This window comes from Furipterus horrens, unplaced genomic scaffold, assembly GCF_987537825.1.
Source record: "Furipterus horrens unplaced genomic scaffold, mFurHor1.1.pri manual_scaffold_17, whole genome shotgun sequence".
NCBI classification, from domain to species: Eukaryota; Metazoa; Chordata; class Mammalia; order Chiroptera; family Furipteridae; genus Furipterus; species Furipterus horrens.
In genome coordinates, this window is record NW_028327187.1 from 104,507,797 (window position 1) to 104,522,561 (window position 14,765).

A 14,765-nucleotide genomic window follows, 5' to 3' on the forward strand; every position below is an offset into this window, starting at 1 on the left:
AGGCCTCCAGCCTTTGGCAGAGCTTTGTCTTTAAAGGGACCTTTTTTCCCCCCCAGAGTTAGACGGAGATGAGAGAGGTTCGGGAACGTTACTAAGAAGAGAGCAACCGCCGGGCGCAGGGTGAAGACAAGAGAAAACAACATCCAACTGTCAGAGGCAGATGTTTGCTTGGGTTCGTTACCCTGGCACCTCGGAGGCCCGTCGGGCCTAAAGAGGGCCGCGAATGAGCGCCACTGAGGTCAAGGCACTGTCCTGGGAGCACAATATGGCTTTGAAAAGTGCCGAGACCGTCTGAGCGCGAGCCTCAAGGCCTCGATTCCAGGGAGCAAGGGCCTCCGGTGGGTGGAAGGGGCGTACGTACATAGCCCGAGTAACACCCACAGGCCTGACAGGCGAACAGGCTAGAGCTTTGGGCCAGCCCTAAAGGGTTAAAGGAGGAGCTGCAAGAACGGGATGGTACAACTTAGAAAGTTGTTAGTTAAAACCAAAAAAGAAAAAGAAAATCGACTCAGGTTACTGCCCACTGCCCCCAGCCAGCCATTCCGGAATCCAGTCCGGGTTTTGCACTCAGCCCACAGACAGGCGCAACCCGGCTTCTGGGGAGAGCCAATCAGAGGGCTCCTCTCAGCACGTGGAGGAGAGAGACTCCAGAGCTCCGCTCCGGCAGCTCACTATACTTGTTACTGCTTGTCCGGTGCGCAGAGAGGACGAGCTCTGGCCGCGGGGCAGGGCAGGAACCGGCAGCCAACAACTGAGGGAGGCAGAAAGGCACAGAGATCTCAATAATATCCATTATAACCAGCCATCTACCCCTACCCCCCAACACAGACCCGTCCATCCCACCCGCCGGGAGAGGCAGACAGCGGCCCGCTCTGTGCGCCTAGGGAAAAAGCCCGAGCCATGAGCAATCAGTACCAGGAGGAGGGCTGCTCCGAGAGGCCCGAGTGCAAGAGTAAATCTCCAACTTTGCTCTCTTCCTACTGCATCGACAGCATCCTGGGTCGGAGGAGCCCGTGCAAAATGCGGCTGTTGGGAGCTGCGCAGAGCTTGCCTGCCCCACTGGCCAGCCGCGCCGACCAGGAAAAGGCCTTGCAAGGTAAGGCTGCGCACCCCAGGAAACTGGAAAGGGCTCTGGGCACTGGTTTGGATGTTAGATGATCGGGAGCTAGGGCCCTGAGGTTGTCAAGCTGGAGACCGAGGATAGACAGGGAACAAATCTGAGGCCTGGTGTCTCAAAGGATGATAAAGAGCTCGCCAGGGGCTGTCTCTCCCTCCCTGTCTGGTTCCAGAAAAAGCAAGAGACCCAAGTTTCGCTTTGGGGGCCCTTGGGTTCTTGGTGTTGGTCTTTAGGTCGTGTAAGTGTCCCCTTTGGTAACCTTAGGGGTGCTCTGAAGAGGGGCGACAGGTCAGAAACAGCAGGTGCCAGGGGAACCCTTGTAATAACAGCTTGGTGAAGACAAGAACCCCAAAGCTGTGAGTGGTGATGTCCAGGCAGAGTGAGCCTTGGTCTTTCCTCTTTGGAACATTTCTCTAAAGGCGGTGTTTTTCTTTTTTCTTTTCTTTTTTCTTTTTTATTGTAGATTGCTTGTACCTTTTAAACCCAACCTTTGCAAAAACATCTCCCTGGGATTCCCCACATGTTACTTAATGTATTTGAAATGTATGAAATGTGCGGCTTCTGGATGCTATTTTTTCTCTGCTGTTATTTTTAAAAATAGAGTTGAGATGTTTAAAAGGTTTTTATTTTTTCTAAAATTAAAAATTCCATAACAACTGTCGTTTTAATCCGAACATGTTACGTTCAAGTGTCGCCTCGAGCTGGCTGCAGAGGTGTCGCAGGGAAAGAATCGTTCATTTCTTTTAAGACCCAAAAACCAGGGGTCCAGCCGCGGAGCCACTTGGAAGACTGGAGCGGACGGTGGAGAAGGGGCCAATTAAAATAAAACTGACTCTTTTCTTTTCTTTTTTTAGCTTGCAGTGGCCAGGCTCTTCCTCGAAGGGGAAGAAGCAGCCTGTGCCTGTTGCACCCCCCCCCCCTCTGTCCCCAGTCAGGCTCTTCCGAACCCATTTTCGCCCGGACGATTTTTCTTTTGCTTTTCTGAGCGAGGGCCCCCCGCCCCACCTCAGACTGCTGGCTATTGGGGCGCGGCCCGTGCTCAGGGCCACTGGGCCGCTCCGCTCCCAGGGGGTCGGTCATTCGCTGGCTGGCGCCCCTCTAGACAGCCTGGGCCCGCGTGGTAGAGCAGCAGAAAGAGGTCATGCGCAAAGTTTTCAGGGGGGCGATCATTTTTTGAAAAGTTGTTAAATGTTTTCTGATTGTCCCTGCTCTGAAATGGGAAGGGGAAGAGTGATAAAGAGGACAAGGGGAAAGAAAAAGAAATGAAGGAAGGAGCGGGGAGTACACAGAAAGAGAAAGGAAGGAAAGGGGAGAAGAGAAAGATGAAGAAAGAAAGGGAGCGACTGTGAGAAAGAGAGAGAGAAGGAAAGAAAATGGAAGAAGAAAGGAAACGGGAAGAGCAGGACATGGAAAGGAAAGAAGAGAGCGATGGAGGGGAAAGAAAGTAAAAAAAGTAAACAACACAAAGAGGGGAAGAGAAAGATGTAAAGAAAACGCGAGAAAAGTGGGGAAAGGAGGTGAAGGGGTAGAAGTCCGGTGGCGCGGAGTCGGGTGGGGGGGGCGTGGACAGGGAGGAGGCGCCAGGTAATGGCTCTGCCTGGGACGCTGGGCTGATGCGCTGACCGCTCTCCCTTGCCCTGCAGGCTCCCCCAAGGGCAGCAGCGCCCCGTTCGAGGCCGAGCTGCACCTGCCGCCCAAACTGCGGCGCCTGTACGGCCCGGGCGGGGGCCGCCTCCTCCAGGGCGCCGCGGCGGCGGCGGCGGCGGCGGCGGCGGCCGCAGCAGCGGCGGCCACTGCGGGTCCGCGGGGGGAAGCCCCTCCGCCGCCGCCGCCGCCGCCGCCGCCAACCGCGCGGCCCGGGGAGCGGCCAGACGGCGCAGGGGCCGCCGTGGCCGCTGCTGCCGCGGCGGCGGCCTGGGACACGCTCAAGATAAGCCAGGCGCCGCAGGTGAGCATCAGCCGCAGCAAGTCGTACCGTGAGAACGGGGCGCCCTTCGTGCCGCCACCGCCCGCGCTGGACGAGCTGGGCGGCCCGGGGGGTGCCGCGCACCCGGACGACCGCCTCGGCACGGCCGGCGGCCCCGGTGGTGCCCCGGCGGCGGGTGGTGGCACGGCAACCGAGGAGGATGAGGAGGAGCTGTTGGAGGACGAAGAGGACGAGGATGAGGAAGAGGAGCTGCTTGAGGACGACGAGGAGGAGCTGCTGGAGGACGACGCCCGCGCGCTGCTCAAGGAGCCCCGACGCTGCGCAGTGGCCACCACCGGCGCGGTGGCCGCCGCCACTGCCGCCACTGTGGCCACCGAGGGCGGGGAGCTGTCGCCCAAGGAGGAGCTGCTGCTGCACCCAGAGGACGCTGAGGGCAAGGACGGCGAGGACAGCGTGTGCCTGTCTGCGGGTAGCGACTCGGAGGAGGGGCTGCTCAAGCGCAAACAGCGGCGCTATCGCACCACGTTCACCAGCTACCAGCTGGAGGAACTGGAGCGGGCCTTCCAGAAGACGCACTACCCAGATGTCTTCACCAGGTATGTGTGTGCGGGGTGGGCCAGCAGCAACGGCTGGAGGGTGCCAGCAGACCCCAGAGAAGGGAAGCGGGCAGGAGGGGCCCCGGGCTCGGGCAGGGACTTTGCTTCTGTACTCTACCCGGGCACGCCCTCCCAACGCACCCACCATTGCTCACCAGGAACCTACCCACTCGCTTTCCTCCACCCCTGCTCTGGACTTTAAATTCAGACTGGGATGAATTCTTTCCTTCCTAAGGTCTATCCAGTTTAATATTGTTTCAAAGTAGAAGTTTTAATTAGAGAAAACCCAGCCTCTCCAAAGGGTGCCTGAATGCCACCTTCGAGAGCTGAGCACCCCAGTGCACATAACACAGGGTCCCGGGCCAGCGGTCCCGGCTAGGTACCAAACGAGGCACAGGAAGCGCTGCCGGCCCTTGTGGCCAAAGCAAAGCAGCGGCTATTTTTGGCTGCTTGAATAGGGCGCTTGCCACCCCCGCCTGATGCCCCAGGAGCCTCGTGGGTATCAGTTACACTGTTAGCAGTGAAGCTGGAGCCCGCGCCTGCGGAAAAGGCCTTTAAAAAGATCCAAGTTCTGTCCCTTGAAGACTCCTGAAATAACCGAAGGAAGTCGGAACTGGGCAGTGTTCGGTACCTGTATACCTTGGGGGCACCAGCCAGAATCTTGCCCTCTCATCGCTTTCCTTTCTCTCTCATCCCATTAGCCCCGCGTTTGTTTAATGCACACGGGTTTACAGGGGCAGGCAAGCCGCAGACGAAAGAGCTGAGGGAATTTTTCTTTTTGGATGGGTGGCCAACGTGGCTGTTTACGCTCCCTTTCAAGCTTACCTGACTGTGTGTGTGTGTGTGTGTGTGTGTGCGCGCGCGTGTGCGTGTGCGCGCGCTCGCATGTGTTTTTGGAAAGATGTGCCTGTGAGAATACTGGGCCCCTAGCCCCCATTTTTCATCCGACTTGGGGTACCAGCCCTGCGGGGAGCTTTCTTTTCCATCCCACCCTAAGGCCAAGGTCTCGGCTCAGGCGAGGAGCCAGGGTTACAACAAACTTGCCCCAGTGTGGAGGGAGAAAGGAATGGGTCTCCCTGTTGCAGAGCTTGTTAAGCTCAGGCAGCTCCTTCGCACGAGACGTGTGCAGCTTTTCAATGTGCATCTCAGAGGCGGAAAGCTGCCTGCCCCTTTGAACCGAAGGAGGGATTGCTGCTTAGGGCTCAGGAGGCCCGAGCCTACTCTAAAGTGCAGTTGCTCTGGCAATTAATTGCCAAACCCTTTCCTAACCAGAAACAGAAAAAAGTGGATTGTGTGCTAAGCGAAGGCACTGAACTTGGTCATCCCTTGAGCTCAACTGGGTTCTCCCCTATGTCCTCATGCCCTTCATTATCATTAAAAAAGAAAATAAAATTATAAACCAGTGTGTGCTGTCAAAGAACTAACCAGCCAACTTGCTTTTTGCATTTACCACACGTATGTGTATTTCAAAACCAGAAGATGATGCGGTGTCAGTTGGCATCTGGGTCTGCCCTTTTTCAGCTTCTCCAGGGGGAACCAAAACCGGTGAAGAGGTGCAGCTCCTCAAGCAGCACCCCACACCCACCTCTTTTGAACCCAGGGTTTACTTAGGGCCCCTTGGCTCCTCGTCCAAGGCAGCCAGGAGTGTGGTTTTAATTTGCTGGTGCTTACTGAAGCTAGGGGCGACCAAAAGCGCTTAGGGAGCCGGCTTTCTCCCAGCGCTGAAGTTTCTGATGTGGAATGGGGGGGGGGGGCGGTGCTGCCAGCAGTGCGAACCCGGATCCCAGGCTGGGGCAGGCCCCACTCTTTCGTCTTAGCCAGCGGCGAGCCAATTACTCTGGGCGCTCTCATATTTTCGGTAAACAGGTCGTAAGCCGTTTTACAGCATCTTAATGGTTTCCTATTTGCCTTAATTGTCGAAGTAATAACTACAATGACGGGGTAGGGTTTCAGTTAAATTGACTTCCCCTGAGATGGGCAGGGTTTGTAGTGGGCACTGGAGTCAGGAGGTGCGCAGAATTTTGTTTAATCGAAAAATTACCCCACTGAACTCTTAACAAGCTTAACATATCTCCAGAGGGTAATGGGGAGTACGACCTAAGGGGGGTGAGGGAGGGAGGAATGGGAGGGGAGTGACGGAGGGAAAGGCGGAGAGGTGGGAATGGAGGTGGGGGAGAGAAAAAAATTTAAAGAAAGCAGACAGAAACCAAGAAGGCATAAATATTTTTAAAAAATTGAGTGCTGAGTCCTCCCGTTTACTATTAGCATGTGTGTTTCTTGTCTAACTCTGGCTTAAGAGAGAGAGAGAGAGGTGATCCGAGTGCCCCCTTTTGTAGACTTACAGACTCAAGAAGCCACCTCTGTCGCTCTTGAATATAATATGATACAATACAATGTATACTAGCCTATATCTGGCAATGTGTTGTGTTTTTACGTTTTCAATCAAACAGAAGGTGCTCCAGTGCTGAAGGGATGCTGATGCCCACGTGTGTGGGGATGAGGGCAGGCAGCCAGGGGAGGCCTGCCAGGGAGGGGAAGGAGGCTGAGAGGGGGTACTGGAGCCCGCAGTGATCTGCTGTCTGTGTGTTGCTTTCTTATAGGGAGGAACTGGCCATGAGGCTGGACTTGACTGAGGCCCGAGTCCAGGTGAGCCGCTCCCAAAAGAGGGAGGAAGTGGCAGGAGGAGGGTGGGGGGAGTGGGGGAGTGGAAGAGAGGTGGGTTGATGGATTTGGGGGGAGTGACGGCCCCCTTTATTAAATTAAGAGAACCAGAATCAGGAAAAGAGACCCAAACATTCACACACCAAAATATATGAAAATATGAAGAGATGGGAGGGTAGAGAGGAAGGTTTCTGGGTTTGGGAGCCTTGAAGAAGGGATCCAGGATCAGAAAAAGGATATCAGGGTCCCTGAGACTGAAGTTCAGGAGCCGCCCTCCCCCCCAACCCAGCCCCTGTAGGAACCAATCCTCCAGCTGACTTCTCCTGATTGAAATAATGGGATGGAACATGGATTTGGTTGTTAGACAAATCCGCTCAGCTCCAAGCAGGTATTTGGCTGCGATTAAGTCTCCGATCGGGCTTCATAAAAGCCCACTTAGTGCTAGAACAAACAGGGCCATTTGAAGGCAAAATGCTGTTTGATTTCCCCTCCGCCCACACAAGGAGCTGGCTAATGCTATTTGATTTCCCATTTTTTATAGCAATGAGCCCACATTGATCTAATAGGGAGTGAGTGCAATGCTATTAAAGGTGTTTGCAGCCCCATACCAGAGTGCATTTCCGAACCCAGGCCTCATAACCAAAGAGACGATCAACACTGGGCAGCCCGATGGCCAACAGAAAACAGATGTCCCTGAGCTAGGAGCTGAGTGAATCACTTTACAGTCAAAATCAAGCGCTGATAAAGCACAATAAATTCCATATGGCTCATTTAATACACAACAGCTTCTTGCATTAGAGGGCTAATGATGAGGCCTGTCCCCTCCTTTCTGTTGACACATTTCTCCATTGTCAAACAGAGATGTGACAGCAACTCCGTATTTTTCAGCTCAGGGGAACGAGTCGTGGGAAAGTTAAATAACTTTTTAAAAGAAAGAGAGCGCCCCCTCCCCTTCTCCTCTCTCCCTATTCACTGGAGAAGATGTAATTAAGTGAATATGAATTATTAGAGTCCTTTCGTTTACCTTTGGGGGGCCTCCGAGGTATTAATTCAATAATGAGGAATTGCAGGGGGACATCTTGATAATTGCAGTTGAGCCGGAGAGAGAGACAATCCGTCTGTAAAAGGTTTCCACGTCCTTTGAGGGTATTCTATCCCGTGCCCCCCTCCCTGACTCCTTTCACTGCCCTGAGGAGTGGCGGATATTCTCGTCTAGACAGATTTGGATACACAAAAGCTGCCCACCCAGCTTGGTCCCATCTAGTCTTACCTTTTCAAGCCTCTGAATTTCCACACTAGACTGTTTCTGCAATTCACAGATTATTCGAGGGCTGTGGAATGTTAGGGATGGGCCCCCTTTCAGCAGAATTTTAAGTAATCAACTGATTTGGATTCTGGATTTTTCTTGCCCCGGGTGGCTGTCTAGAAGTCAAGCCAATCTGGGATACTAGTGCTACTAACCACAACCCCAGTGTGTATATTTGAAAGACACAGATGTCTTTAAAACATTTTTACAACATATTCCTCTGGGATCATTTACATTATATTATAATATAACTCTGTATAGCCTGGAGTTCATTCTTAATTTTTAGACTTGTGTGCAGGCATAAACCCAGCCCTAAAAATATTAACGCCTTCAGGGAAGAAGGAACGTATCTCAGCTGTGGGTGTGATGAGCAGGTCCCATAAAAATCATCTCAGGCTCCTGGGAGTTATTTTTAGACTATGGTAGCTGCCACATCTCAGGTAAAGGTCTACTAAAATTGCTTTCTATTAACAATTAGGAAGATACCTTGTGCTGAAAACCTCCCCCAAGCCTAGAACTATCTTATTTTAAACCTTGTTTAAACCACACACACCCCCCAAAGAAATACAGGACCTGTTGGCTCCGAAGATGTGGGAAGTCCACAGGTATCCTGCACTCTGGCTTCTGCGTAGCTAGGTATCACTGCATATCTGGTGTGCACAGGCAGTGCCTGCCTGGGCAGAAGCGGGCCCTGGGCGCCTCCTATTCCATTTCATGGAGAACAGACCCTAAAAGGCATGCTTGTTTGGGAATTACCGTGGGCATTTCTTCCCTTCCAGCTCTACCCAAACCCCAGGGCCCAACCTAGTACTTACTCTAGGTGCCCAATAAGCATTTTTGCAAAGAATGCGGGAACCGCCTCCCCCACTCCCTTTTCAATACAGAGCAGGGATTTTGCCAGCTCAGGGTAAGCCTGAAGTAGGCGGCGAAAAGAAGTGATATGCAGCAAAAAGCTGGTACGCCTTCCCTTCTCTGGATGTGAGCTTTCACATATCTTATTTTACTCCTTCATAGCAGCCTTATGAGTACAGTTTTATTACCCCCGTTTTACAGATAAGAAAACTGAGGTTAAGGGAGGTCTGGATGACCTGCCTTGAGCATGCACAGCGAGCAGCTGACTGCTCAGACTTTCAATCCTTGTGTCCCCATCTCCGAACAACACCGAACAACTTCTCTTACACTTGGAAAGAACTGGGTTCTCTGAAAGGGTTTGTGTGGCCCATGTTTCCTGCTGGCTTTAATTAGGCTCCTTTTCAGCACCCGTTTGGCCCCAGAGGTGTCCTTGAACAACCTGAGGCTGGAGAGGGGCCAGGTGGGCACAGGCTGCAGTGGAAAGGAGGGAGGGCCTGGGCGCTGCACTGAAACAGCCTCTCTCCGCCTTGCAGGTCTGGTTCCAGAACCGTAGGGCGAAGTGGCGCAAGCGGGAGAAGGCAGGCGCTCAGACCCATCCTCCGGGGCTGCCCTTCCCCGGGCCACTCTCGGCCACCCACCCGCTCAGCCCGTACCTGGACGCCAGCCCTTTCCCCCCGCACCACCCGGCGTTGGACTCAGCCTGGACAGCTGCTGCCGCTGCCGCCGCCGCAGCTTTCCCGAGCCTACCTCCGCCTCCAGGCTCGGCCAGCCTACCGCCCAGCGGGGCTCCGCTGGGCCTGAGCACTTTTCTTGGAGCTGCTGTGTTCCGGCACCCTGCCTTCATCAGCCCTGCATTTGGCAGGTAACGCGCGCGGTCTCGCGGGGTGTCTGTCTGTCTGCCTGTCTCCTATACGCATACATACACACACAACCTGGGGTCAGAAAGGAGGCCTGAGACAGGCAGGAGCTAGACACATCTTTTGTCTCTGGCCTAACCTAAGAGATTTAGCTAAAGAAAATACTTCCTAATTTTGATCAAGCAATGTGCATCTTGAAGGGAGTGACTTGAAACTGAGTGGCAAAGAGGAGGACAGTGGTAGTAACAACAACCAGAACAATTTGGAGTGTTCAATGAAAGTTGTAAAAGTACCACTTGAAGGTAGCAACAGCCCACGCCATAGGAGGCATGTGTGTAAACGTGTCCAGGTGTAGTCTACAGGGCCAGGATGACTTCAAGTTTTGCAAAAGTCCTTCCTCGTGCCCCAAAGCCTGGCAGTTAGAGGAACCCAGCCCTGGAGTCATGGACCTCTGGGTGCAAAGAATTCGCTCTTCTTCCCCAGACTCTTATCTTCCTTGTCACTTGGGTGACCCACTGTCAACCATACCCCCATATGTGCAATCCCTGACCCTAACGAGGCACAAGACAACGAAATAAAAGAAGCAGTTCATCATATGTTATAACTCCCTCTCTTTAAATGAACTTCAAATGATGAAATTAAAAGTGTATAATCACACGGACAAAGACACAAAGGAGGGATGTATTAAGTTGGAAAGTGCAGTGAAAATAAAACTGAATGCAGTTTCAGTGATCTCTCTTGGGGAGAACAAAGAAATAATAGATTCATCCAGCTGTGCAGCCACATAACAAAAATCATTTAGAGAAAATGTTTAAAGAAATCTAAGTAAAATTAGTTTCTTATAACAAACCAATAAAATAGCAAGTGCATTGAAGTGTAGTGACTTAGTTTACCTAGTGGAACCAGGGCATGTCATGCCTCCTCCAGGTCACACTTTATTTCTTTCCAGGGGAAAAAAAATTAAGTCCTGTGCCTCTTGCTCCACTCCTCATGCATTTCCCTTCTGATAACAAGTGACTTGTAAAAGCAGGCAAACCACGGCTGGGGTACCGGGATGCGAGATTCAAAGAACTAGAAAAGGGGTGCACTGGGCATGGCCCGAGGGGTTGAGAGACAGGAGGCTCTCTTCCAGCCCTAGTGTTCTCATATCTAATCCTGGGAAGGCCTAGTTGACCCTACAGAGGCCAGGAGCAAGAGCACTGGGGAGAAGTTGGGGGGGAGGGAGTAGGGGTGGTGCTGTGTCCTGGCCAGGGGGTGGTTCTGGACTCTGCTGCAGAATCATGGTGCTGTGTGAGGGTGGCAGATGCAGCTCGAGGAGTAATCCCGGCACTGCCTGGAGGCGGTGACATGGTGTGGTGTTTAAGACACTGCGCGCCGGAGTGGTCGGTCCATCGGCTCTCTGGGGGCAAGAGGCTGCAGGGGCATGGGGAAGGCTTTGAGGACAGAACGCGGGGGCGATAGCGGGTCCGGTCATAGCCTATAGTCCATCGGCAATCTACGGGCAGGCACCCCTGCCTGGACCTCCCGGTTATTGGTAGGGCACAAGCAGCTCAGCCTGGCGCAGGAGGCACTGGAAGGTCGGCAAACTGGGCGGGATTTTCCAGGGCCAGAGAAGGCGCCCTAGAGAGAGTATCAATAGTCTGCAGCACAGATCTTGATCAGTTTTGATCCCTTTTCCCTTTCTTTTTTTTTCCCCCCTCTTCCCCCTCTCCTTTTCCTCTTTGTCTCTCCTCTCTCCTGGCAAATAGTATTGCAGGCAAAGTGGAGCTCCTGGTCTGGGAATAGACCCCCTCCTTAACCGAGAGCACATAATCCGTTTAATTGGGCAGTGGAGTTCAGGGCAGAGGGGTCTGTCTCCAGCCCCGGCTTTGGCCCCTCAAGGAATATCTGGCCCCTTGGTCCTCTTTTCTCCTTTGGTTCCCTGCTCTGGTAGAGCCCCCTCGCAGCGCCCAGCTTCCCGCCTGTGCTCCCACCTGCTCCCCAGCCCGCGACCCATTCTGGGCCTACGGCGGCCGGCGCCCCCCTGCTCGCCAGGGCAGAGGGCCAGGGCAGAGGCATCGGAAACGCTGGGAAAACGCTGCCGGAGGTTCTGCCGTCAGTTCTGAGGCGTGACCGCGCTGTTTGCTCTACCTGCAGGCTTTTTTCCACCATGGCCCCCCTGACCAGCGCGTCGACTGCAGCCGCGCTCCTGAGACAGCCCACGCCGGCCGTGGAGGGCGCGGTGGCGTCGAGCGCGCTGGCCGACCCAGCCACAGCGGCTGCAGACAGACGCGCCTCCAGCATAGCTGCGCTGAGGCTCAAGGCCAAGGAGCACGCCGCGCAGCTCACACAGCTCAACATCCTGCCGGGCACCAGCACGGGCAAGGAGGTGTGCTAAAGGCTGCTCTGCACCGTCGCGCCCCGGGCGCGCCCCTAAAGGTCACCTCACTCAGCACCACTCAAGACCAAATGGAAACAGAGGACCAGCACACTCCCGAGAGGCCGCTGAGAGAGCGCAGCCGCTTTCACAGCAGCCTGGACTCGGGCAAGGCAGCCGTTGGGCGCTACCGGACTTGGTATCTCCTCAGCTGGCTGTCCACCCGCCCCTTTCCCTGCCCCCGCCCCTACCCCTGCCAACCTCGCTCCAACTCAAACATCCACTCTCTCCCGTTCTTACTTTACTGAAAATATCGGGGGGGGGGTTCTCCCCCAAACGCCTGGTATTGAAGTTAAAAAATTTAAAAGCTCAACCTCTTCCCCCCTGACATCCCACTTAGCTTTTTTTTTTTTTTTTAATAGTATTTTGGCGCTCAAGTTGATCTCTCCCCAGCGTGGGCCCTGGCTTCAAGGGCCAGGGACGAAAATGCGAGTCTGTAAGATAGATAACAGTGCACTTAACGGAAAGGGGCGTCTTGTTCTTGTTCTCTTCTTTATCATACACCAACCAAGGTTTTTATATCAAACCAAAGGGAAAATACTCTGCTAGAATATGAACTGTTGAAGTCACCAAACTGTGATTATTGATTCTGTACATACCATTGTTATTAAAAAAAAAAAAAAAAGAACAGAGCTTTGTATATTTGAAATGTTATAACGCAATTGCACTCAGCGTGGTATGGTAAAAGTTTGTCCTCCTGTAGATTCTTACTGTGTTGTAGATAGGGTTCCTAGACAAATATTTATGTACTCAAGTCCTTTATTTAACTTATTAACTGTAGAGGCTTCTGAAACCTTCAAGATAAAGGCAATGGTACAGTACTTTTGTGTAATGTGTAATTGTTATCACTTTTCCTGGCTATCTAGTGGAGAAGTGTCACGCTCAAAATAAAAAAATTATATGTTTAACAAAAGGAAGTGTGAACGCTTTGTGCAGACGCTGAGGGGACAGTAGAAGGGGAACACCCAGAGGCCCAGGGGTGGGCTCCGACGTCCCACTCCCGTTTTCCTGGCACGGGCCCCTGGTTTGAATGTGATCCTCACAGGGGTCCCGGATTCCTACAAAGGCTAAGGACAGACCCCTGGGTCGTGCATTCTCAGGCATCTCAGCCTCCCTAGCGGGAGCGGGGGTCCTAAGCCACGGAGGTGGGGTGGGCTCTAGGGTGGGTGGCTGCAAGGTAGGCGTTGTCGACGGTGGAGACAAATTTGAAGTGAGCGGGAGTCTTGCCTCGGAAGTCGAAGGAAGCTGTTTGTGGAAAGTGCCACGTAGCAAGGAAGTGCGCAGTCCGCGTTGACAGGTAATGGTGAGAAACCCAGGGGCTGGCTTCCGAGGGGGCGGGCTCCATGTACGCGGTACACTCCGGGGGGAAGAGGGAGAGGGGGCGGGGGAGGGGAGAAGGAAGGGAGGAGGGGAGAAGGAAGGGGATGGGGGGGGTGAAAAAGAGAGAGAACGCTGCAACGGTGATGGAAAGGCAGCCAGGGGTATCCAAGTGGCAGATCTTAACTCGACAAATGTCATTACATCAGTTATCCAGGCACTGGGAAATGTATATACATTAAAAAAAACATCTAAACAACTCAAGTTTAGAGAGAAGACCCCCAACAGATTTTCGATCTGTAACCCTTTGGTGCACCCCTCCCCCGAGCCGGAACGGGAGCCTCACCCTCCCTCAGGCCATGCCTGTGCCCCGCTGGGTGACCGCTGGGTGTAAGCCCGCCCGCAGGGGCCGGGGCTCGCCAGCGCTCCCGGGGTGATGGGAAAGGGAAGAGAAGCTTAATTAGTTTCAATTTGCAGTAATTAGCGAGCCGGACCTTTGGGGAGAGGGGCAGGCGGGGGAGGGGGGCAAGGGGGAGGTGCGTTGGCCGTGTGACTACTTCGTCTCTCGGGCCGGAACCCGCAGCCCTGCCAGGCCCCAGGCGATCTGTCGCAGCGGGGCATTGGGGGGGGGGGACGCGGACGCATCTCCGGCCTGGGCCAGCGGGCTCCACCAGCGCTCCCAGGCGGCGCCCTGGAGAAAGGGGGGCGAGTCCCCAAGCGGCCTGGGGCGCCAGTGTGCGCCAGCCAGGGGCAGGTGCGAGGTCGGGCCGAGGTCAGCGACAGCTCGCGGTGGGCGGCCCGCTCGGCAGCTGCCGCGCTCAGGCCTGGGCGTCCTCTGCTCGCTGCCACCCCCGCCCCGACCCAGACCCGTAAATCCCGGGTCCCTGCCCGTTGGAAACTGAGGAGCGCGCCCTCGGGGCTCACGGGTGAGGCTGCTCCCCGGACTTCGGCCGGATCATCGCCATCCTGCCCCCGCCCTAGACTTGCTCATAGCGGGGACCCGACGTGGGGCCTTTCCCCAGTCGTTTCGCCACGCACTCCTTTCTCGGATTTAGCAGGCCCCGCGGGAACTTTCTAGGAGATCCCTGATAACAGTGTCTCAAACATCTAGACTCCACAGGGTCTCCCAAGGTGAAGGCTGCTTTCCTGGGGTGGGCAGACCTACTCGGGAGTTTGGAGTAGAGGCGGGGAAGTGCACGAGGAACGTGAGGAAAAGGACTTTCTTCTTTCTTTCTTTCTTTTTTTTTTTTTTTTGGTGGTCAATATCAATTTTCCGTCGATTTTGGCTTTTTGTTTAGGTAGGGCTTTTTTCCCCTCTCCGGGCTGCCAGTTGGATGGTATACGAGAAACAGTACCATTCTTCCTGTTAATGAACTCTTTTTTAAGTCATTTTTTCTCATTTGACCCTTCCATGGAGCAGAAGCAAATTGCGTGAAATTACCTCCAAGGATTACATTTATTACTGGCCAATCAGAACCCCTCGCCTTGTTTTACAAACTCTTAATCCTATGTCATTCTGATGCTGCAAACAAGCCCGGTCCTGGGCCTCCTATTCTTTCAACTTTCCCCAGCTGGAGGGACCTCATTCTGCACTTAATATTCCCCATAAATATCACACGCTAAAGACCCCTGACTTCCAGCAAGTCCACATTAAACATGTGACATGTCACGCATGACAAACTCTGAGTATCTTTTCAAAGCAGCATTAAAAGCAAA

At 53.9% G+C, this 14,765-nt stretch overlaps 1 protein-coding gene across 1 annotated transcript; it reads left to right on the plus strand.

Annotated features, from left to right (window-relative positions):
- Nucleotides 1–701: 701 nt before the first annotated feature.
- Nucleotides 702–11,991, plus strand: ARX (aristaless related homeobox). The gene is made up of 5 exons (XM_090264613.1): nt 702–1,096; nt 2,761–3,640; nt 6,241–6,286; nt 8,993–9,321; nt 11,453–11,991. Exons 1-5 carry the CDS (start codon nt 901–903, stop codon nt 11,691–11,693), a joined length of 1,692 nt encoding a protein of 563 aa, XP_090120739.1. The 5' UTR covers nt 702–900; the 3' UTR covers nt 11,694–11,991.
- Nucleotides 11,992–14,765: the final 2,774 nt, after the last annotated feature.

What these genes read in the sequence shown, in the direction of transcription:
- ARX (XM_090264613.1), top strand. Translation starts at nt 901, where the DNA reads ATGAGCAATCAGTACCAGGAGGAGGGCTGCTCCGAGAGGCCCGAGTGC. An exon ending in CCAGGAAAAGGCCTTGCAAG is followed by an intron (nt 1,097 to 2,760) that starts GTAAGGCTGCGC and finishes CTTGCCCTGCAG; the next exon opens with GCTCCCCCAAGGGCAGCAGC. An exon ending in TACCCAGATGTCTTCACCAG is followed by an intron (nt 3,641 to 6,240) that starts GTATGTGTGTGC and finishes GCTTTCTTATAG; the next exon opens with GGAGGAACTGGCCATGAGGC.